Here is a 23,197-nt window from a genome sequence, read left to right on the forward strand (position 1 = left end):
CGAAACGTTTGCAGCAAAAACTTCCAGCTCAGCGAACAGAACCACAACAACGGACACCCGAGCTACAAATCTTCAACCAGACTTTAAGGAAGTGGACAGATTCATGAAATATCGAGGAGTTGTGAGGAGCTGGCATAAAAGAGGAGTCGAGGTCTGAGATGGATCAGCCGTGATCTTATAAAATGGTGGGGTGGGACATGAGGGGCTGATTGGTCTAGTCCTGCTCATACGTCTTATGCCTTTATGTAATCCAGAGTTTGGTTTCTGTGTTTGTATCGTGCCTTTTGTGACCACGGGACATTTCCAGTAATGAATAAAGTCCTTTTGAAGTATAATTTTTGTGTCAGGTCGGAAATTTGGTAACCATTTATACAGTGAGCCCCCACAAAGGCAAAAGTGTTCATCATAGGTAATCTGATGTTGATTGAGAGATAAATATTGGCCAAGATTTTGGGGATAACTCTCCTTGTCCTTTGAAAGAAATAGTGCCATTGGTTCTTGTATGCTTACTTGAGAGGTCAGGTAGGACTTTGAGTGAATGCCTCATCTTGTAAAACTTAAGGTAGGCCCTATTTGTCGCCACACTACCAGAAGGACATGGATGTTTTGGAGAAGGTGCAGAGCAAGTTTACCAGGACATTCACTTGGTTTGGAGGGTTTTAGTTATGAGGATTGTTGTGAGAAAACAGAACTCACTCACGAATCAGTCAGCCTGAGACAAAGCCTTGGAAACAAGAACAATTTACTACAGCCTTGCAAGGACCCGATGCTTCTGTAATCAAGCAGAAATGCGCGCTAAAATAGAGCCTGTTAGCTTTCTTATTCAGTTTACAAGTTTCGGAATCACGCCTCCCTTTTCCCATCCTATCATAAGCCGATTACCTCACTTGTTAGTTATTTTCTTATCTGGCCATCCTGCTGTCCTTGTCTGCATACTTTGTTCCGTGTTTGTTACAGCTTGTTCTTTTATTCAGTTTCTCTTATCATACTATAAGCTTTATTGTGAAATGCCCCTGCTGCTTCTTTTTGTGGTCAACTACAACCCTTTAAAGTTATTTCCTAGCTTAAAACTATTTTCTTGAAAAGACCCTCTATATTCATTAAAGTCTTAGCCTTAAGTATGCTACATGCTACAAGAATTCCACGACTGTTTGTAATAATGTTCCCCTTCCCTTCCCCCCACTACACCCCCTCACCCATCTGCAAAAACAACATTTCTAATCTCCCACAAATCCCCCTTTTTCTTTTTCTCTAACTGTTGTTCTTGCACTTATAAAGTCTCCTTTAATTCATTTTCTTATGTTCTGTCCTCTTACGCCTTTTGGCGATGAGGTTCACAATCTTACATTTTACATTTGTGTTGTTCGTCCCTCGAACTCGAGTAATATTCTTCGACTTTGTTTGTTGCATACCACCTGCTGGTTGTAAAAGCATCTGATGATTTATTTGGGTTCCTTCCCCAAGGGATGTCATCAGTCGGCTCATTACCCATTTTAGGACATTGAACCCTACCACCAGACCCACTAATATCAATAATCCATAGATAGCCAGATTGACTAACCATCTTCCCCAACCAGTCAATCCCCAATTCCCCCATTCCCATCCTTTTTCATTCCGGTACCGATTACCGGCCTCCCTTATCTTGGCAATTTTGTCTCACACATGTTTGGAGATATCAGTAATGTTAGAGGACACCTCAGGTATGTACGTACAACATTTCTCTCCAATTAGTGCACAAGTACCACCCTTCTCTGCTAGCATATAGTCCAGAGCCATCCTGTTCTGAAGGGTCGTTAGCCTAGTGGCAATCATTTTGGTCGTTATGGCTGCTACTTGGGATGGGGTTTTGGCCAACGCATCAGCAGTATTGTTGACCAACTCTTCCAGGGAAGCCGCTAACTTCTGTATTTCTACTCCTGCTCGAGCAGTCCCATACATTGGTATCAAAGTCCAGAGGAGGCGATCTCCTTCGGTTACTTTCTGGGTTACTCACCTTCCTCGCTGTTTATTCCAAGGTATTTTTGGGGCTCTCTTTAACAGCCTCAAGTGGGGAATTATATAGGCAATGTAGCAGCAGCCACTCCAGCCTTTCTGGTTTTGGGGTAGTGTCTGGACTGGATGGTCCCAACACCCATTCCCGTTACATCAGCCACTCCAAACGTACTTCTCGCTGGGGATGAATGTGTAGGCCTTTAAGCCACACACCCAATATGTCCCATTCAATATTCGGGAATGGTCATGGCAGTGGCTTGGCTGGTGTAGATGCAAGATGATTTTCCTAATTGGAAGGGTATGGTGTCATTCTGATTACAGAAGCAAGTGGTATTTACTGCTCCTTTCGGTGGGGAAACTCTACGGCCATCAATAGCACCCAGAGTTTTCGAGGCTGGTCGAGGGAACCACCCTGCAAAGTTACAACTTGGAGATTTGAAAGGGGTAATTATATCATTTGAGCCCGAGTCAAATTGTTATACGTCGTACACTTCTCTTTTGGTAAATGGTATTACCGTAAGAGGAATTCTGGATTCCCCATGGTGTGGGATCTCAGCACATACCCGATAGTCAGTATGCCCCTTTAGTTTAGCATAATTCTGATATAATTCTGTAAAATGATTTTTCCCACCCCCCTTGGCAGCTAGCGCCAATATTATTGTGACAATATAAAGCTGACCACTCATTTCAGCTCACAACCCTAACTGTCTATTCCCTAACCCTTTAAATACCAGGGAGGGGTGAGTCCATGCAACACTTACAATTGTTTTGGGATACAGTTTTTTAAACCAATACTTAGTAGTCTCTTATCTCATTCCATTCTTTTTGCTCAGCTTGACTTTCAGAGGGTTGTCTGTAGGATGCGCTTGCCACTCTGCCGAAGGGGAAGGAGCGTCCACGGACCCTTAACACAAGTGTGATGACTCCACCCTTTTTCAGCAGTTCGGGCTGTAGTCAGGAGGGTTAGGAACGGTCCCTCCCAGCTTGGGTGCAGTTTGGTATCTTTCCAGGTCTTTATCAGGACCCAATCACCTGGTCGTATCCGATGTACTGCGAACTCAAGTGGAGGTGTCTGGGTCAACACACCCTTCTTCCTAAGGACAGACAAAGAAGAGCCGAGCGCCACAATATAGTTCTTTAAAAACTTATTAACTACAGTTGGTAATTCCCCTCTTCCACCCAAGAAAGGTAATCCAAACATCATCTTATAAGGAGAGAGACCTATATCACGTCTAGGCGCAGTCCTAATGCGTAGCAACGCGATAGGTAAACATTTTGTCCATGGTAATCGAGTCTCTAGGACTAGCTTAGACAATTGCTTCTTTAAGGTTTGATTCATTCGTTCCATCCGTCCAGAGGAAGGCGGGTCCAAAGGAGTGTGGAATTCCCAAAAGATTCCTAATCCTGCCATTACTACTTGTAGGATGTTAGAAGTAAAATGGCTACCTTGGTCTGAATCTATACTTTCCACCACTGCATATCGAGGAATTATATGTTCTAGAAGAGTTTTCACTACTCCCTTTGAGGTAGCTGAGGACATTGGAAATGCCTCCACCTACCCAGTTAGGTGATCCATTAGGACTAATAAGTTCTTTTATTTCCCTACTGGGGGTAATTCTGTGTGATCTACCTGTATTGTTTGAAAAGGTCTTACCCCAGGGTTTCTTCCACCTCTTGGCCCCCCCCTCTCGTTACTTGCTTATTAATCTTTTGGCAAGTCGGGCATTCTGCTCATACCGCTCGGCTAATGTGTATATCCCTTTACATCCGTGTTTCCTTCACACTGTGTCACACATGGCTTGGGAGTCCCAATGACTGCCTTGGTGCAAGGTGGTTAGGATGTTTCTCATGACTGGTTTACTTAATAACTCCCTTCCATCCGGGAGGATCCATCTTCCTTGGGTTGTCCTAGCCACCGTTACAGTTACTGCACTATCCTCCACCCCAATGTTTAAGCCCAGCAATATAATCAAATCCCTACCCTAATAGATTACTTCCAATGTCAGGAATATATAGTAATTGTCCTATCACTTCCTCATCATTTCCTCTAATTAGGGTTGGCTCAAAAATAGGCACCAAGAATTCCTCACCTTTTACTCTGGAAACCTTAAGATACTCCTTAGTCAATTTAACATCGTTAGGTCTAAAACTTAGGGATGACCGTGCCGCTCCCGTGTCCACCAAAAATACTGCCTCCTCCCCTTCAGGTCCCACCTTTAAATTTATCAAGGGTTCCCGGTGGGTTTCAGGAGGAAGGAACCCCTGGCTCCCCTAATCTTCTTCTAAGGTCATTAGGGAAACGGCTTCCCTTTCTCCTGCTAATTTCGGGCATACCAGTTTAAAATGCCCCACTTTCCCACCCTGCCTGTTGCCTCCTTTCCCGGGTATCTGACCCTTGTTTTTCGTGTCCTCCCCAACCCTTCCCGTTATCCCCTGATCCCAGTCTCCTTTTTGTTATTTCTTCTACTGCCGCCACCATCATTTTGGCTTTCTGTTTCTGCTTCTCGTTTTCCCTTTTCACATATACTTTCTGTGCCTCACGTAACAGTTCTTCCATCTGTCTTCACTCCATCCATCTAATTTCTGTAATTTCTTGTATGTCCGGCCATGATTTAGTTACAAACTGGACCTTTAAGAGTCCCTGTGCTATTTGATTATCGGGATCCATTCCCGAATACTTCCTTGTGGCCTCCTTGAGTCTTTTAAGAAATGCAGAAGTGGTTTCATCCTTCTCTTGTCATACTTCAAAGTCTTTAACAAAGTTTTGTGATCTAGGTGCCGCCTCTTTAATTCCTAATATTACCATTTCTCATAGATCCCGCATTGACTCCCGATCTATTCTGTCATTATTCTCCCAATGAGGGTCAACATTTGGGAATTTCTGTTCTGCTGGGGCCCCTTCTTCCCCAACTGGGCGCTTCTTTTCCCATTCCTGTAAAGCCGCTCTCCTAACCATACCTCGTTCTTCCCCTGAAAATCACGTTCCTAAAATTGCCATCAGTTCTCCCCAGGTATATAAATTAGGCCTGAGGAATTGATCTAATTGTTCGGCTGGTCCAACTGGATCCTCTATTAAACTTTTCATTTCCTTTTTTAAAGGCCCTAACTTCACCGCTAGTTAAGGGAGCGTTTACATAACCGATTGTACCTTCCCCAATCGGAACCTCTCGTAAGGGACATAATTTTACTTTTCCCATTATCTCTGCCCCTCCTTTACGTGTGGTGGCTCGAGTGACTCTGGGGCCCCCCCAGGTTCTGCATCTTTTAGTTCAGAGTCTGTTCCTTTTTCTGTGTCTGGACTCGGTTCTACTTCGGGAGCTGTAGGCTCGTTCCGGGGAGTAGTATATGGGGGCAGCAAACACGTTAAGGGATCCCATTGTGGCTTCCCTTCATTTTTTTTTCTGTTCTTTCCCTATTCATGGGACATAATTTTACTCCCGCGTTCCCTATCCAACAAGCCGCATAATCGGACTCTCTCTGACTGTACAGTTCTTTTTCGATTGACATATATATTAAGATCTTGACACAGCCAATCCTCATCAGACCCATATTTGGGCCAAAAAAAATACCAGGCACCTTAATACTTTCTCTAGTCCAGACAAAACAACAATAGTTTATCATTGTAGTGTTATATTTCTCCCATGTCCGGAAGTGGTGTTCCCAATTACCTAACATTCTCCCCAAAGAACTGTTGGGTGGGATATATCCCCTTTAACGTTATTTACAGATTGATCGTTACCCAGGCAACTCCCCGTGCCTCCCATTGTTGCTAATTTAATTAATCTTAACGAGGTCCGGTGTCACCTTTTTCCACACCCCCTTCAGGGTCCTGACTAGACACCGCACTCATCTGATTAATCTGACCAATTATATGCTTTTTTTTTGAGACTTCAACTGTTCTCCATAAATCACTTTTATGTAAGGGTAAAAGAGATTAGTTAGAAACTGATAGTAAGGCAGTCATGACCTGTAAAAAGAACAGGAGTTAACATTTTATTTCATAATCTGTAAAATCCTTAACCTTAAAATTTCCAGAGTAGAAATCAGATTCAAACCAGTCCCGGATCTCAAGCTCCAGGGAACAAAGCACAAACATTCAATCACCAACAAAAAAATGTGCATTCAAACCGAATCACAAACTTTCTAATGGCTGTACAGCTCTTTTCTCTCTCTCTCACTTGCGCGCGCACACTCGCTCTCTCACACACTCTCACCTCACTCACTCTCTCTCTCTCACTCTCTCACTCACACACACTCTCTCTCTCTCTCTCTCTCTCTCTCTCACACACACACACACACACACACTCTCACTCACTCACTCACTCACTCTCACACAATGTCTCACAGACACTTTGAGCTTCCCGCAACGACTCCTCTAGTTTTTGAATATTTTTCTGGACGTCTGGCTATAAGTTGGCTACGAAGTGCACCCTCAGTAGCCCTTCAGCTACTAGTCCTTCTGACATGGGCTGTTTACCATTGACATATGCTTAATTTTATATATTGCCAATTCCCCGTATTTGCATACGTCCTGACCACCAAGGCAATACTTAAAGTTCACTTTTCTTACCTTGGTCTGTGCACAGAGTTACCTGGTCATTTCAGTGCGCCCCGTCCTGCGGCAATTCCTGCAGCAAATACTGCTGCCCCCGGTCACCCGGATATATCCTTTAAGACCTTTCCCTACCCGGGTCTTGTGCACAAGAGTTGCCCGACCGATCCCACCGCGTCTGCCCGCTTTGTTTCCAGGGTCTCCCACAATTGTTTTCACTGGAAAGATGGAGGAAGAGGAGATGACCTGATAGAGGTTCACAAAATTATGAAAGGTGTAGGTAGGGTGGACAGTCGGAGGCTTTTTCTCTGGGTGGAAGGATCAACTTTGAGGGCACAGGTTCAGGGTGAGAGGGGGAAGGTTCAGGGAGAAGTGTGGGTTCTCCCAGATACCCACCACCCTCTGGGTGAATGCACTGTCAGCGAAGGTGATGGAAGCAGGCAAACTAGCCATGCTTCAGGTGAATCTTGATAAAACCATGAACAGGAGGTGAACAGAGATATAGACACGTTCTATGAGCAATACGTAGCAGGTCTAAATAAGGATTAGGAATCAGTGTAGGCTTGGTGAGCCGAAGGGCCTGTTCCTGTGCTATATTCTATTGTATTGTTTCTGAAAAAGCAGCATCTTTGACAGTGTGGTTCTCCTCCAGGAGTGATCTTGAGTGTGGAAGCGTTGGGTTTTCGAGCTTACAAAAAACCTGACACTCCAGCATTGTCCAGACCAAACTCTGTATCGCAATTCACTGAAGACAAATAGTTAACAATTCTGTCAAACAATTAACAGAACCTTTCTCAGCCAGCAACATTAATTCTGTTTTTTAGGTTGCAACGTGTGTGTGAATACAGCGCCACCCTCTGGGAGGTTGTGGTGTGATTGTATTCAGAATCTCAGAATGATCGCTGTGTAGGAGAAAGATATTGCTGCCACTATCTTCAAATGAACATCATTTCCAAGAGCAAATTTGCTGTTGTTCTTCCCCCATGTGCTAGCACCTTATTTCTACTGAAATAACCATCCAATGCCCTCTCGGATTCCTCAATTGAATCTGCCTTCATCTCGCTTCCAGGCACTGTCATCCGTACCCCAAATACAGCAAGGCTTGTTTTAACTGGCAATCTCAATAGACCGGCAAAAATTTATATACCTCAAATACCACAAAGTTTACTGTTTTATTCTGTACAATTATTAGTTTTCTAAGTTTATTAGCCTCAACGTTAAAATACTTGTCCTGTCGAATGGCCACATGTAATATCAACAGTTGATTCAATTTAGAGTCTATTTCTCCTCAAATACCATGATCTGCCTCAATGCCCGAGTAGTAAGTTGAGGGTATGAATGGTGAGTGTCAGTAAGTTTTATTTGAAGCAAAGTTGTATTGTTATTTAAGTGATCTATGCTGTAAATAAAGTATAGCAGTGATGTGTATACTCCTCACCTAATGCTCCTATTATATAGTGTGTGTCTTTGCATTGATTATGTGGACCTCTTGATTATCTGGAATAGTTGATCAACCAACACACTCCTGGTCCCATAGATGCTGCTTGGTACAAAGTTTTCTGTACTGAAGATGTATTTATTTCAAATCAATGTGTTATATCACACCTCTGAAATGGGTGGAATTTGACAAGACCATCACTGCTGCAAAACATTTTTAATAAAACTCTGTTGGTGCTTATGTATTTTGATGCTGTTTGAATAACGTTGTGTTTCTGGAATCTCACTCTGGTGAGATTTAGGAGCAGGTCCAGCCTGGTTCTTGCCCGTTTGTGAGGTTGAAGGTGAGAGAGGATGTGGACTGTTCATGACGGATAGTATCACTCTCAAGCCTATACCTGTTGTAGCGCATGTCTTCCAACAGTGTGGCCCATTTTACCAACTGAGAGCAAGAGTTCCTATTTTTACTTTCTCGTTCCTGGCCCAGAATAATCGTAACACTTAGCAGATCAGTAAGCTCAGCATGGACGAAGAATGATCGTTTTGAGCCAAGCAGCACTCACTCAGCTCAGTAAATAAAGAGTGTATTCTTTCTCCACGTTTTGCCATTTAATTCTCAGAGCAACACGTTGTTATCTGTGCAATGATTCAATATCAAGTCACAAAATTGAAACTTGTTTCATTGGAGTGAGGTAAGGCTGTCGACTATAGCTATCGCTGTTTAACACTAATATAGAAACCATGATATGAGAATTTTTTTTCATTCTTTCATAGATGTGGGTGACCATGAGTAGGCTAGCATTTATCGTCCATCCCCAATTACTTTGAAAAAAGTGATGATGAGCTGCCATCTTGGATTGTTTTAGTACTCGCAATGTTGATCCACCCACTATGCTGTTAGAGGGATTTTAAGGAGTTTGAGCCAGTGACACTGAAGGAATAGTGATACAGTTCCAAGTTAGGATAGTGTATGATTTTGCTAGCAGTGATGATGGTGTCTCCATGTATCTGCTGTCTTTGTCTTCTAGGCAGTGGAGGGCCCAGGTCATAGGAGCCTGGATGAACTACTGCATTGCTGATAGTAGTCACCACTCAGTGGTGAGTTAAGGAATGAACGTTGAAGGTTGGGCTTACAGTGCCAATCAAACAGGTCCTGGATGATAACTTCTTCAAGATAGGCATACTTAGAAGAGGATTCACAGTAAGGTAACAATCGACTAGGAGAAAGTGAGGAACGCTGATGCTGGAGATCAGAGTTGTTGTGGTGCTGGAAAAGTACAAGTCAGGCAGCATCCGAGGAGCAGGAGAATCGACATTTCAGGCCCTTGCTGCCTGACCTGATGTACTTTTCCAGTGCTCCACTCTCGACTCTGACCAGTCCAGCATTTGCAGTGCTCACTTTCTCCTGGTCCTTTTGCACAACATTAAAAATAAATATAAAAGTTTAGAATTTCAAAATTCCAGTCAGAAGTAAGAACATAAAACAGTACAGCACAGAACAGACCCTTCAGCTCTCGATGTTGTGCCAACCTTTTATCCTACTTGAAGATCAAACTAACCTACGTGCCCTTCATTTTACTATCATCCATGTGCCTATCCAAGAGTCGCTTAAATGTCCCTAATGTATCTGATTCTACTACCACTGCTGGCAGTGCATTCCATGCACCCACAACTCTCTGTGTAAAGAACTGACCTCGAACATCTCTCCTAAACCTATCTCCAATCAACTTAAAGTTATGTCCTTCATGATAGTCATTTCCATGGGAGAAAGTCTTTGGCTATCCACTCTATCTATGCCTCTCATCATCTTGTACATCTCTATCATGTCACTTCTCAACCTTCTTCACTCCTGTGAGAGAAGCCCTAGCTCCCTCAACCTTTCTTCATGAGACATGCCCTCCAGTCCGGCCATCATCCTGGTAAATCTCCTCTGCACCCTCTTCAAAGCTTCCATATCCTTCCTATAATGAGGTGACTAGAACTGAACACAACAACAACAACAACTGAACACCTTGATTTCAGGGTCTAAAGCATGGATGTGAAGAAATTGGGCATTCAAAGTCTGAAAAGTTGTGAAATATGGTTTTGGGGAAGGATGGAGAAGGTCAGTCGAAGCAAATGAGACAACAATAAAGAAGTTCTCAGGAAGGTGGAAAAAGAATAATTCAGTGTACAACAGAAAGAAATGGCAGGATTTACAAAATCCTAGGGTCGGAGAGCTTGTTGAAGGCTATCTCGACAAGAGGATGATCAGAGGGAAGGGTAGATCAAGAAGGGCAGAGAGAGAGAGAGAGAGAGAGAATGACAATGTTAGGCAACTTCCAATTGAAAATGAGAGCTTCCTGCAGGCAGCTGAAGTGGAAGCCACAGGAAAAGATGAGCAGAGGACCCCATCTTAGCCCCATCACTGTTAGTGACCAAGCAGTGGCCAAGGGGTGTCCCTCACTGCTTGTTGCAGATGCAGTTGCCCGCACACTTTTCAGTGTGTTTTAACACAGCAACATACAGCAATCAGTCAACAATAAAAAAAATCTTCAAGGGATCTGTGAGAGGAGGGAAAGCACCAATGCTACAAGTAATCAAATTGCAGAAACCTTACTGAGACATGCAAAGAAGTGGAAGTTGGAATATTTAATTCAGTGAAAAATTATTAACAAAGTAAAATCATTAAATACATCATCTGAATCAAATCATCTGTATACTGAAGTGAGCGCCTGGCCAAAGTTTAGTCCAGATCCATATTTTCAATCTGCTGTGAAAGGGAGAATAGTGAGGAATAGCCCACAGGGTGCAATGGCTCAGTGTAACCAGCTGAAGCATTAACTTCTGGGTGTGTAAATGTAGTGAATGATTGCAGTACAGAAACATCGTTACAAGGAGCATGACTCAGTGATTTCAGGTGTTTGAATGTTAGTGAGCAAATGTTAGCTTACCCCAGACTCAAAATAATAGAAAATCTAGATATTGCAAGCTGGTTTCTGATTGCAGCACCTGCAAGTGTTTGATTTTTTAATCTCACTGCATATTGTTAAACAATAACAACGGTGCTCACACTCTGTTATGTTTCACTTCAGGGAAAAGGTTAGTGATCAAACACGCAAGGTTAAATCTTACCAGAAAGATAACTGATTAAACTGTTATGAATGTGCAAATTCAAAGATGCACTGACTGTTTCCCAAACTTTCCAGCTGCTTTAACATTGCTCTGATATTTGCTATATGTGACCTGTTGCAGGGTAAAGTTAAAAATCACACAACACCAGGTTATAGTCCAACAGGTTTATTTGGAAGCACTAGCTTTCGAAGCGCTGCTTCTTCATCAGGTGGTTATGTTGCAGGCTTTGCTGCCTCTCCCATAAGGAACAGTCAAGAGTGTGACATAATATTTGTTGCATGACATATACCTTGATCAAAGGAGCCAATAACAAATGATTTAGTTTGTTAGAGTTGTCCTGTTTGGGCACATATTGTTTTGGCAGTGACTATTTATGTCTCACTTAAGACATTTCTATTTCGAGATCCTGTTGTATTCGCATCTTTTTAAATAACAGCTTAGTAAATAGTTTGCACAGCAGGAAGTAGATGACTGGATCGAGGCAAACGTTAAATGCACAAAGCAGCTGTGATGCTTCCTTTGCATAGTACAGCCTGTTGAATGCTGTACAGTTTGTTTGGTTCTTTCGAACCTGCTCATAAGGAAGTCTGATAATTTGATAAGGTACAAAGCAGATGATGAAGACCGCCATGATGCTGAAAATGTTACGATTTACTCTCTTTTTGACGTTGCTGGAGTCCGTTTGCACTTTCTGATCGGACCAGTATATCTTGTTTAAGATGGCTGAATAACAGATAATGAGGAGCACAAAGGTGACCCAGAAAATAACTTGGCATTTTAAAATGATGAAATGATGCCAGGTTTTACCCAGCTCACTTTTCAACCTTAAGCACTGTGCAGCGTTATCCTTTGTGGGGATGTGGTTTGTCAGAATGACATTTGGCAGTGCAAAGCCTGTCATACATACCCAGCAACCCACACTGACATACTTGGCAACGGAGACCTTTTGCACAGTCAGGTTTCTCATGGGGCGCACTATCTTTAGGTACCTGTCAAAGCTGATGAGGCCAAGGAATATGATGCTCAGGTACATGCAGTTGTAGAAGATGACGAGAGTGTAACGACACGCGATTGCTTGCAGCTGCCAGGGCCCAAGATGTGACTCAGACAGGATTTTGAAAGGCAGTGTCATGGTCATTAGCAGATCAGCGGTGACGATGTTCTTGAGATAAACGACAAAGCTGGAGTGACTTGGTATATGACAGAAGATCCAGGCAGCCAGTGTGTTCAGCAATAAGCCTCCAACAAAAACAAAGAAATACAAAACTGGAAGGACCTCCATTGTCACTGTTGGGTTCCGCAAGGTTTTGCAGTCAGTGCTGTTAGAAGAATTACTGTTTGTGGTCATCATCATTTCTTTTCCTGAAAAATACCATTAATTATGTTTAGTTCAAGATTGTTGCATTTCTACTATATCTGGTATTGAAACATTTAAAAAGATTAGTTACAGCATTTGGCCCAGGAGGTCAGTGTAACTTGTGTTAATCTTAATCCACTTTCTCTGTGTTGCCCTCTCTGCATTCTGAACCCAGAAGCAATTGCATTATTTTGTTCATGTCTCTTGCTATCCTGTGAAATAAATCTGAGTTGATCCCTCCTGACAGTCAAAATTCCACTTACTTACTATAGTTAATGATGAGATGAGATTTGCAGATGAATTTTTTTCTAAAAGAAAAATTAATTCTGAATCAACCTGGTAGATGGTATTACACACCTCTGGAGCAGGTGGGACTTGAACTTGGGCCTCCTGGATCAGTGGTAGATGTACTACATCGTGTCACCTTTTGACCATTTTCTTTTCATCTTGAAGTGACTTAGTTTTTCTACTGGATGGTTTTTATAAAGCCTCGAATGAGAAATTGTCTGGTAATGTATTGTAAATTAATTTGCAGTGCCTGGTTCGTTACCATACAGCGAAACAAAGATTGATAAAAAGAAACGGTCTAGGGAAGGTAGCTATCCCACCCCAACCTCACTTTCCCCCATCCACCTCATCCCTGTCAAGACCTGGACAATATTCAGAGACTTCAGCAAATAACATTTGTAATAGTCAAATGCCAGGCAATGACCAGCTCAAAAAGGAGAGAATCTAATCATCATCCAACCACTATCAACACTGTGAGGGTTACCAATGACCAGAAGCTGACCTGGGTCAGCCATATCAACACAATGGTCACAAGAGCAGGTCAGATGCTTGGAATCCTGCAGTGAGTAACTCATCCCTGACTCCCCAAAGCATGTCTATCATCCATAAGGCACAACTTCGGAATGTGATTAAATACTCCCCACTTGCCTGGGTGAGTGCAGCTCTAACAACAACAGGTCAGGCAGCATCCAAGGAGCAGGAGAATCGATGTTTCGGGCATGAACCCTTCTTGCTCCTTGGATGCTGCCTGACCTGTGCTTTTCCAGCAACACATTTTCAGCTCTGATCTCCAGCATCTGCAGTCCTCACTTTCTCCTCTAACAACAACTCTCAAGAAGCTTGATACAGTCTTGGACAAGGGTTTAGATTAGAGTGAAGCTGGAAAAGCACAGCAGGTCAGGCAGCATCCGGGGAGAAGGAAAATCAATGTTTCGGGCAAAAGCCCTTCATCGTGCTTTTGCCCGAAACGTCGATTTTCCTGTTCCTCGGATGCTGCCTGACCTGCTGTGCTTTTCCAGCACCACTCTAACCTAAACTCTGGTTTCCAGCATCTGCAGTCCTCACTTTTGCACAGTCTAAGACATGCAATCTGCTTGATTAGCATGCATTCTCAAGCATTAGTTCCTTCCTTACACAATGTTGATACCAAGCATTGTTGATCATCTATAATATTCACTGCAGAAACTCACTAAGGCTCTTTGACAGCACTTTCCCGGTCCATCACAAAGTCCCTCCCTCACAGCATTAAGGACTACCCACAGCAGATGGACTGTGGCAGTTAGAGAATGTAGCACACCACTACCTTCTCCAGGGTAACTAGGGACGGGCAATAAATGGTGTCTGAGCCAGGCATGCCCACGTCCCCTGAATGAAGAAAATACATTTTCAATTGACAGATGTTTATCACATTCTTGGTCTAATGACTGTTAGAATGCTGCACATTTCATGAAAAGTTTCCAGAAATTTCTGAGCAGCTGGCACATTTGCAAGGAGGTAGACATGAAAAAATTACTGGGAATACAAAATAAAAACCACATCAAATATTTTTGTGTATGTTATGAAAGTAGCAACCTAGAAAGTAGATCATTTTTACAGCCAGATCACTTACACAATTCTGCTTTCTCTCAATAGATGCTGCTATCTGCTGAGTTTTTCTAGCAATTTCTGATTTTTGTTTCTGTTTTTCAGCATTTGCAGTTCTTTGATTTTTCTTTGTCACTCTGGTCTTACGTTGAAGCATGTTGTGTAGATATGCCTATTTATAGGATTACTTACAGTATGGAAATAGGCCCTGATCCACCAAAGTCCACACTGACCCACCAAAGCATATACCACTCAGACCCATACTCCTATATTTACCCCTTCACCTAACACTATGGGCAATTTAGCCTGGCCAATTCACCTAACCTGCACATTTTTGGATTGTGGGAGGAAACTAGAGCACCCGGAGGAAACCCACACAGACACGAGGAGAATGGGCAAACTCCACACAGAGTTGCCTGAGGCGGGAATTGAACCCTGGTCTCTGGCGCTGTGAGGCAGCAGTGCTAACCACTTCGCCACCGTGCTGCACAGGAATTGTAATTGGTCTCAGCTCTTGTTTAAAAGCGGAGAAAGTTGCTGCTTCATCAAGTTAATCTCTCTCTCACACACGCTTTCTTTCTCTCATGCTTGCTCGATCTCTCTCTGTCTCTCTCTCTGTCTCTCTCTCTCTCTTCCGCCCATCTCTCTTTCTCTCTGTCTCTCTGTCTCTCTCTCTCTCTCTCTTCCGCCCATCTCTCTTTCTCTCTGTCTGTCTCTCTCTCTCATGCTTTCTTTCTCTCATGCTCGCTCACTCTCCACTCGTGCTCTCACTCTCTCTCTCTCGCACACACACTCTCCATCTCTCTCTCACGCACATGCACCCTCTCCATCTCTTCGCTCTCCATCTCTCTCACTCACATGCTCTCCATCTCTCTCTCTCTCTCTCTCTCTCTCACGCGCGCGCTCTCCATCTCTCTCTCTCGCGCGCGCGCTCTCCATCTCTCTCTCTCGCGCGCGCGCTCTCCATCTCTCTCTCTCGCGCGCGCGCTCTCCATCTCTCTCTCTCGCGCGCGCGCTCTCCATCTCTCTCTCTCGCGCGCGCGCTCTCCATCTCTCTCTCTCGCGCGCGCGCTCTCCCCATCTCTCTCTCTCGCGCGCGCGCTCTCCCCATCTCTCTCTCTCGCGCGCGCGCTCTCCCCATCTCTCTCTCTCGCGCGCGCGCTCTCCCCATCTCTCTCTCTCGCGCGCGCGCTCTCCCCATCTCTCTCTCTCGCGCGCGCGCTCTCCCCATCTCTCTCTCTCGCGCGCGCGCTCTCCCCATCTCTCTCTCTCGCGCGCGCGCTCTCCCCATCTCTCTCTCTCGCGCGCGCGCTCTCCCCATCTCTCTCTCTCGCGCGCGCGCTCTCCCCATCTCTCTCTCTCGCGCGCGCGCTCTCCCCATCTCTCTCTCTCGCGCGCGCGCTCTCCCCATCTCTCTCTCTCGCGCGCGCGCTCTCCCCATCTCTCTCTCTCGCGCGCGCGCTCTCCCCATCTCTCTCTCTCGCGCGCGCGCTCTCCCCATCTCTCTCTCTCGCGCGCGCGCTCTCCCCATCTCTCTCTCTCGCGCGCGCGCTCTCCCCATCTCTCTCTCTCGCGCGCGCGCTCTCCCCATCTCTCTCTCTCGCGCGCGCGCTCTCCCCATCTCTCTCTCTCGCGCGCGCGCTCTCCCCATCTCTCTCTCTCGCGCGCGCGCTCTCCCCATCTCTCTCTCTCGCGCGCGCGCTCTCCCCATCTCTCTCTCTCGCGCGCGCGCTCTCCCCATCTCTCTCTCTCGCGCGCGCGCTCTCCCCATCTCTCTCGCGCGCGCTCTCCCCATCTCTCTCGCGCGCGCTCTCCCCATCTCTCTCTCACTCAAGGGGACAAAATACTGACTTGGATTGAAAATTGGTTGGCTGACAGGAAACAAAGAGTAGTGATAAACAGCTCCCTTTCAGAATGGCAGGCGGTGACCAGTGGGGTACTGCAGGGATCAGTGCTGGACCACAGCTTTTTACAATGTACATTAATGATATAGATGATGGTATTAAAAGTAATATCAGCAAATTTGCTGGTGATACAAAGCTGGGTGGCAGGGTGAAATGTGAGGAGGATGTTAGGAGAATACAGGGTGACCTGGACAGGTTAGGTGAGTGGACGGATGCATGGCAGATGCAGTTTAATGTGGATAAATGTGTGGTTATCTACTTTGGTGGCAAGAACAGGAAGGCAGATTATTACCTAAATGGAGTCAAGTTAGGTAAAGGGGCAGTGCAACGAGATCTAGGTGTTCTTGTACATTAGTCAATGAAAGCAAGCATGCAAGTACAGCAGGCAGTGAAGAAAGCTAATAACATGCTGGCCTTCATAACAAGAGGAATTGAATATAGAAGCAAAGAGGCTCTTCTGCAGCTGTACAGGGCCCTGGTGAGACCGCACCTGGAATATTGTGCGCAGTTTTGGTCTCTAAATTTGAGGAAAGACATTCTGGCTATTGAGGCGTAGGTTCACAAGGTCAATTCCCGGAATGGCGGGACTATCTTACGTTGAAAGATTGGAGAGACTGGGCTTGTATACGCTCGTGTTTAGAAGGCTGAGAGGGGTTCTGATTGAGACGTATAAGATTATTAAAGGATTGGACACTCTGGAGGCAGAAAGCATGTTTCCGCTGATGAGTGAGTCCTGAACCAGAGGACACAGTTTAAAAATAAGGGGTAGGTCACTTAAAACAGAGTTGAGGAGAAACTTTTTCACCCAGAGAGTGGTGGGTGTGTGGAATGCTCTGCCCAGAAAGCTGTGGAAGCCCAGTCTCTGGATACTTTCAAGAAAGAGTTAGATAGAGCTCTTAAGGATCGTGGAATCAAGGGTAATGGGGATAAGGCAGGAACAGGATACTGATTGAGGATGATCAGCCATGATCATAATGAATGGTGGTGCTGGCTCGAAGGGCAGAATGGCCTACTCCTGCACCTATTGTCTGTTGTCCCTCTGCCTCTCTTTCACACTCACTCTCACACATTTCAACATCATTTACTCTGCTCAGTTGCACCACAGGCTTATAATGCGCTGGCCTATCTAATGCCCTGAATAAAGAGGGAGTGCTGGCTGAGAAAGCCAAATGCTGTAAATCTGAAGGAAAAACAAACCACAGGTCTGTTCCAGTGCTGCTGAGCTACAGTCCTACAGAGGGCACTGTCTTCTCAATGTTGATGTGGAGGTGCCAGGGTTGGACTGGGTTGGACAAGGTCAGGTGTCACAGGACACCAGGTTAAAGTCCAACAAGCCACCTGATGAGAAGGAGAAGCCTTCTGAAAGCCTGTGATTTCAAGTAGACCTGTTGGACTATAACCTGGTGTGGTGTGACTTCTGACTTTCTCAACTTTAATGCAATTAGCCAATCTGAATTTGTCAAGTTTACTGTAAAGAAGTGTTTAAAAAAAAATGTTAACCACATGTGAAACCTCAAGTGATGATCTTGTTCCAAAGAAATATTGACCCATTAAACTCAATAAAATGGAGAATCTGTTAATATGAAATTCTGTCAAATATGTTCATGTGCTGAAATGCCAAAGACATAATTTTTATTAAATATAAATAAGAGTGGAAATTATTTTAAAAATGTTGCCGTGGACTGGTGAGTTTGAGAACAGGCAAATGTTTGATCACTTAATATCTAAAAGGCACGGAGACACTGAATCTGCCTATCGGTCTATGGCTGTTAATTCAGAGAATCTCAGAGCAACTTTCCTGAGAACTGTGCTTTCAAAGGTCTTCTAATTTACTGTCCCCTTGTTCTGATTGAGCCATGATGAACATGGACAGAACTGACAGAGGAGTCAATCAGGTTGTCCAATGCTTGTCTGGCAACTGGCCAACCTGTTCCCAGTTCCATCCACAATCCTTCGATTGCTTATTCTGTTAGTTTGGAAACTTATGGCTGTTACGGAATCTGTAGTTTCATTGGCTGAAATCTTTACACAGCCTGTGTATTGAGTTTTTACCTTCTGATACTTTCTAATGACAATATAAAATGCTCTTTAAAGTGAATGTTTCCAATTCCTATTTCAAACATCAAAATAAAATCAACTTTAGAAAAGCTCAGAATTTTCCTTTGTTACAGGTTTCCTACCTACTTCAGTGTGACTTTGCTCTTATAAAATCCATTGAATCCCTAAAGTGTGGAAGCAGGCCATTCAGCTCATCAAGTCCACACAGACCATCCAAAAAGCATCCCACCCAGACCCACACCCCCACCCTATCCCTGTGACCCCACATCTCCCATGGTTGCTCCACCTAGCCTGCAGGTGCCTGGACACTACCGGCAACTTAGCATTGCCAATCCACCTAACTTGCACATCTTTGGACCCTCGTACAGTGCTTTCTCCATTTCTAGACTGAAACTGCAATACAATGATGAGAGTGACTTTCTTTAATTGTATGCTTATATTTTATTGTTTGCTTCCTAATGTAAATTTTTGTTGGCCTTTTGAATACAAACTTTTGAGAATAAATTTAGATAATATTTAGAGAATAATATTTTAGTCATTCCGACACATTGCTCTTGAGCCTCAGAACATGACACTCCTAGTCCCTGCCACTTTAACCTTTCCTTATCTATATTGTCGGGAGTTATGATGAAACATTTCACTTTAAATATTTGTTATTACTTGATTTCTTTCGCTTTCAAGTGTTGACCAATCTCTGTCATTTCAGCGTGTTACTATTATAGTGCACCAACTTTGGTCTTCCACTATTGTAATGATACAAAATAGCCACTCTGTCTTTTTTAATAGGAAAAAGTTGAAAATAAGGACTTACTTGGAATCACCTGAGGTTTTGATGTTTCCACTCTGTCTAGATGTTAATCCTTTGGACAATATTGTCAACGTGCGATTCTAACACTGAGTCCAATGCCACTGAAATCGAAATTTAAGTGAAAGAAAGAAGTGATAGTTGCACAATGTGAAGCTGTCGCACAAGTTTGCTGCTATGTGGAATAACTGAGATGTGTAAACAGATGGTAGGAGACAAGTGTCTGTCAATCAGGACTGCTGATCCTCCGTTGTCATACCTTTTCAGGAAATTACAACTTCCTTTATTATAATTTCGTGATAATGTAGAAATTTGTCGTAAGTGATGTGAAGTTGAAGTTTCTCATCTCGTGCTTCTGGAGAATGCAAAACAAAACGTTTTGACTTGGTGACTCTTTCATTTACAATCTTGAACAGGGCCATTTCTTCACAAATGCAAATACTTTGTTTAAGAAGGGATGTAAGGAGAAAGCTCAGAACTGTATACCTGAGAGTCTGACTTCTGTGGTGGTTAAGTTGTTGGAGGTGATTCTGACAGGATGTATATGCACTTGGAGAGGAGAAAGTGAGGACTGCAGATGCTGGAGATCAGAGCTGAAAATGTGTTGCTGGAAAAGCGCAGCAGGTCAGGCAGCATCCAAGGAGCAGGAGAATCGACGTTTCGGGCATGAGCCCTTCTTTGGGATAGCAGCAAACTTGTGCAACGGCTTCACCTTGTGCAACTATCGCTGCTGTCGTGAAGAAGGGCTCATGCCCGAAACGTCGATTCTCCTGCTCCTTGGATGCTGCCTGACCTGCTGCGCTTTTCCAGCAACACAGCTATGCACTTGGGGAGGCAAGGAATGCTTCAGGGTTAGTCAGCATAGTTTTGGGTGAGGGAAATCATGTCTCATAAACTTGATGATTGAGTTTTTTGGAGAAGTAACGAAACAGATTGTTGAGGGCAGAGCAGTAAATGTTGTTTACTTGGACTTTAGTAAAGCCTTTGACAAGGTTCTGTGTGGTAGACTAAACATAGATCATGTGATTCAGAGTGAACTTATTAGATACAAAATTGGCTTCACAGCAGGAGACAGAATGTTGATGAAGGGTTGCTTTTCGGACTGGAGGCCTATTGCCAGAGGTGTTCCACAGGAAGCGGTTCAGGGTCCACTTTTGTTTGTCATTTATATAAAAGATTTAGATGAGAATATAGAAGGTACAGTTAGTAAGTTTGCAGATGACGCCAAGATTGGTGATATGATGGACATTGAAGAAGGTTGTCTAAGATTAAAAGGAGATCTTGATCAATTGGGTCAAGGGTGAAGAGTGACAGATGGAGTTTAATTTGGATAAGTATAGGATATTGCATTGTGGGAAAACAAACAAAAATAGTACTTATACAGTTAATGTAGGGCCTTGGGTAGTGTTGGAGAACAGAGTGACCTAGGGGTTTAGATACATAGTTCTTTGAAGTTTGCATCACACATAGACAGAGTGGTTAAGAAGGATTTAGCATGCTTGCCTTCATTGCTCAGACCATTGAGTATAGAAGATGGGATGTCATGTTGAGGTTGTACAAGACATTAGTGAAGTCTCTTCTGGAATACTGTGTCCAGTTCCAGTCACCCTGTTATAGGCAGGATATTATTAAACTGAAAAGGGTTCAGAAAAGATTTACCAGGATGTTGCTGGGAACGGAGGGTTTGAATGATGGAGTGGTTGGAACTTTTTTCACTGAAGCATAGGAGGTTGAGAGGTGACCTGAATAAAGATTTCTAAAATCGTGAGTGGTATAGATAAGGTGAATGACAGGTGTCTTTTCCGTAGGATTGGGGATTTCAAGACTAGCGGGAATATTTTTAAGGTGAGAGAAGGATTTATAAAAGACAGGAGAGGCAACTTCTTTTCTTTACACAGTGGATGGCTTGTATGTGGCATTAACTACCAGAGGAAGTGGTGTATGTAGGTACAGTTAGAACGTTAAAAAGACATTTTAGATAAGTGCATGAATAAGAAGTGTTTAGAGGAATATGGGCCAAGTGCAGGCAGATGGGACTAGTTTAGTTTGGAGTAATGGTCGGCATGGACTGGATAGACCGAAGGGTCTGTATGACTCTATGACCCTCTAACAAGGAACAGGAATAGGCCACTCAACCCTTCAAGCCTGCCATCCCATTCAGTAGATCATGGCTGATCTGATTTTAACCTCAGCTCTACATTTCAGCACACCCCTGATACTTTTTCATCCCCTTGGTGATCAAGAATCTATCTATCTCTGTTTTTAAAATATATAAAGGTTCTCCGTTGACTGCCTTTTGAGGAAGGGAATTTTAGAGATTCTCAATCCTTTGAGAGACAAAAATGTTTCTTCTTCTTTGATTTAATTAGTAAACACCTCCTTTCTGAACTATGACCCTGATTTCTAGATTCTTCCATGAGAGGAAGCATCCTTTCCACATCTATCCGGTCAAGTCCCCTCAGGATCTTGTATGTTTCAATGAAGTCACCTCCGAGTCTCTTAAACTCCAAATGATCCAGGGCCTAACCTGTCTAGCATTTCCTTATATGGCAATCTGCTCATTCCAGGTGTTAGTCCAGTAAACCTTCTCTGGACTGCTTCCAATGCACCACCATCCTTCTATATGTACGGTGGCCTGCACTGTACACAGTCCTCCAGATGAGGTCTGGCCAGTACCCTGTATAATTGAAGGATAATCTCCCTACTCTTCCATTCAGTTCCCCTTACAAAAAGAACAACAATTTATTAGCTTTCCAGATTACTTGCTGAAGCAGCATACAAACCATATCCCAGATCTTTGCTCCCTCACCTAACCTATATTATAACCCTTTTTAAAGGGAGATTCTTATGTCTTCACAGCACATTTTTCTAGTTGGCTTTGTGTTATTGGAAGATTATCTACCATCTATAGCTTAATTGAAATCATTTGTATAAATTGTAAAGAGTTGAGATTCCAGTGACCCCTATGGACACCACTCGTGACATTCTGCCAACTTCAAAAGCTTACTGACTGCATTCCTACTGACTGCATCTGTCAACCAGCTAATCTTCTATCCACACCACCTATGTTACTCCCTACACCATGAGCTTTTATTTTCCACAATAACCTTTATTGTAGCACTCAAATGATTTCTGGAAATCTAAGTATAATGCATCCACTAGTTCCCTCTTATTTACAATATAAGCTACTTCAAAGAATCCAATCAGTTAATTAAACATAATTTTCCTTTGAGAAGGCTATGTTGGTTCGACCTGGTTACCTTGAACTTATCCAAGTGACCCGCTAGAACATTTTTAACAATAGCTTCTAACATTTTCCCTATGACAGACATTAGGCTATCTCGCCTTTGATTTCCTGCTTTCTGCCTTTCTACCTTTTTAAATAAATGAGTTACAATAGCTATTTTTCTCATCCAAAGGACTCCTCCCTGAATTATGAGTTTTGTAAACTTAAGACAGATGCATCATTGATTTCACTGCTAATTCTTTTCGCACCCTCTGCACCAAGCCTCTTGTCCCGAGTCGGTTGCAGTTCCAAAAGTTTCCTCAATACTGCTTTCCTAATAATTGTAACTTTCTTGAGTTCCTCTCTCCCTTTAAATTCCTGATTTGTAGTAGGTTGTTACTTCTATGATGTCTAATGAAAACTGATACAAATCTCTCTGTCCTTTGATACTCATTCCCCGGACTCTCTTGCTGTAGGACCAGCACTTACTTGACCATGCAGGAGAAAGTGAGGACTGCAGACTCTGGAGATCAGAGTCGAGTGTGTGTTGTCGGAAAAGCGCAGCAGGTCATTCAGCATCCGAGGAGCAGGAGAATCAATGTTTTGGACATAAGCCCTTCATCAGGAATGTGGCGGGGGGAGGGGGCTGAGAGAAAAGTAGGAGATTGTGGGTAGGGTGAGGTAGTTGGGAAGGTGATAGATGCGGGTCGGGGGTGATGGTGACAGATTGGAGGGGAGGATGGAGTGGATAAATGGGAAGAAAGATGGACGGGTAGGATAGTAGAAGAAGGTGGTGGTGAGTTGAAGGGTTGTATCTGGGAAGAGGTGTAGGGAGGAGAGATGAGGAAACTGGTGAAATTGGCATTGATGCTGTGTGGAA

The 23,197-nt window shown here is 43.7% G+C and overlaps 2 protein-coding genes across 6 annotated transcripts in view; one reads left to right on the top strand and one right to left on the bottom strand.

Moving 5' to 3' along the window:
• The window catches only part of LOC132821781 (mediator of RNA polymerase II transcription subunit 12-like protein), a 604,412-nt gene that overhangs the window by 263,086 nt on the left and 318,129 nt on the right, over positions 1 to 23,197 (top strand). The window lies entirely within an intron of this gene.
• Positions 11,245 to 19,243, bottom strand: LOC132821436 (P2Y purinoceptor 14-like). Its single transcript, XM_060834023.1, has 2 exons — positions 19,098 to 19,243; positions 11,245 to 12,457 (listed from the first exon to the last, which is right to left on the bottom strand). The coding sequence occupies exon 2, from the start codon at positions 12,447 to 12,449 to the stop codon at positions 11,478 to 11,480; it is 972 nt and encodes a 323-aa protein (XP_060690006.1). The 5' UTR covers positions 12,450 to 12,457; positions 19,098 to 19,243; the 3' UTR covers positions 11,245 to 11,477.

The sequence above is a fragment of the Hemiscyllium ocellatum genome, chromosome 13, assembly GCF_020745735.1.
Source record: "Hemiscyllium ocellatum isolate sHemOce1 chromosome 13, sHemOce1.pat.X.cur, whole genome shotgun sequence".
Taxonomy (NCBI): Eukaryota; Metazoa; Chordata; class Chondrichthyes; order Orectolobiformes; family Hemiscylliidae; genus Hemiscyllium; species Hemiscyllium ocellatum.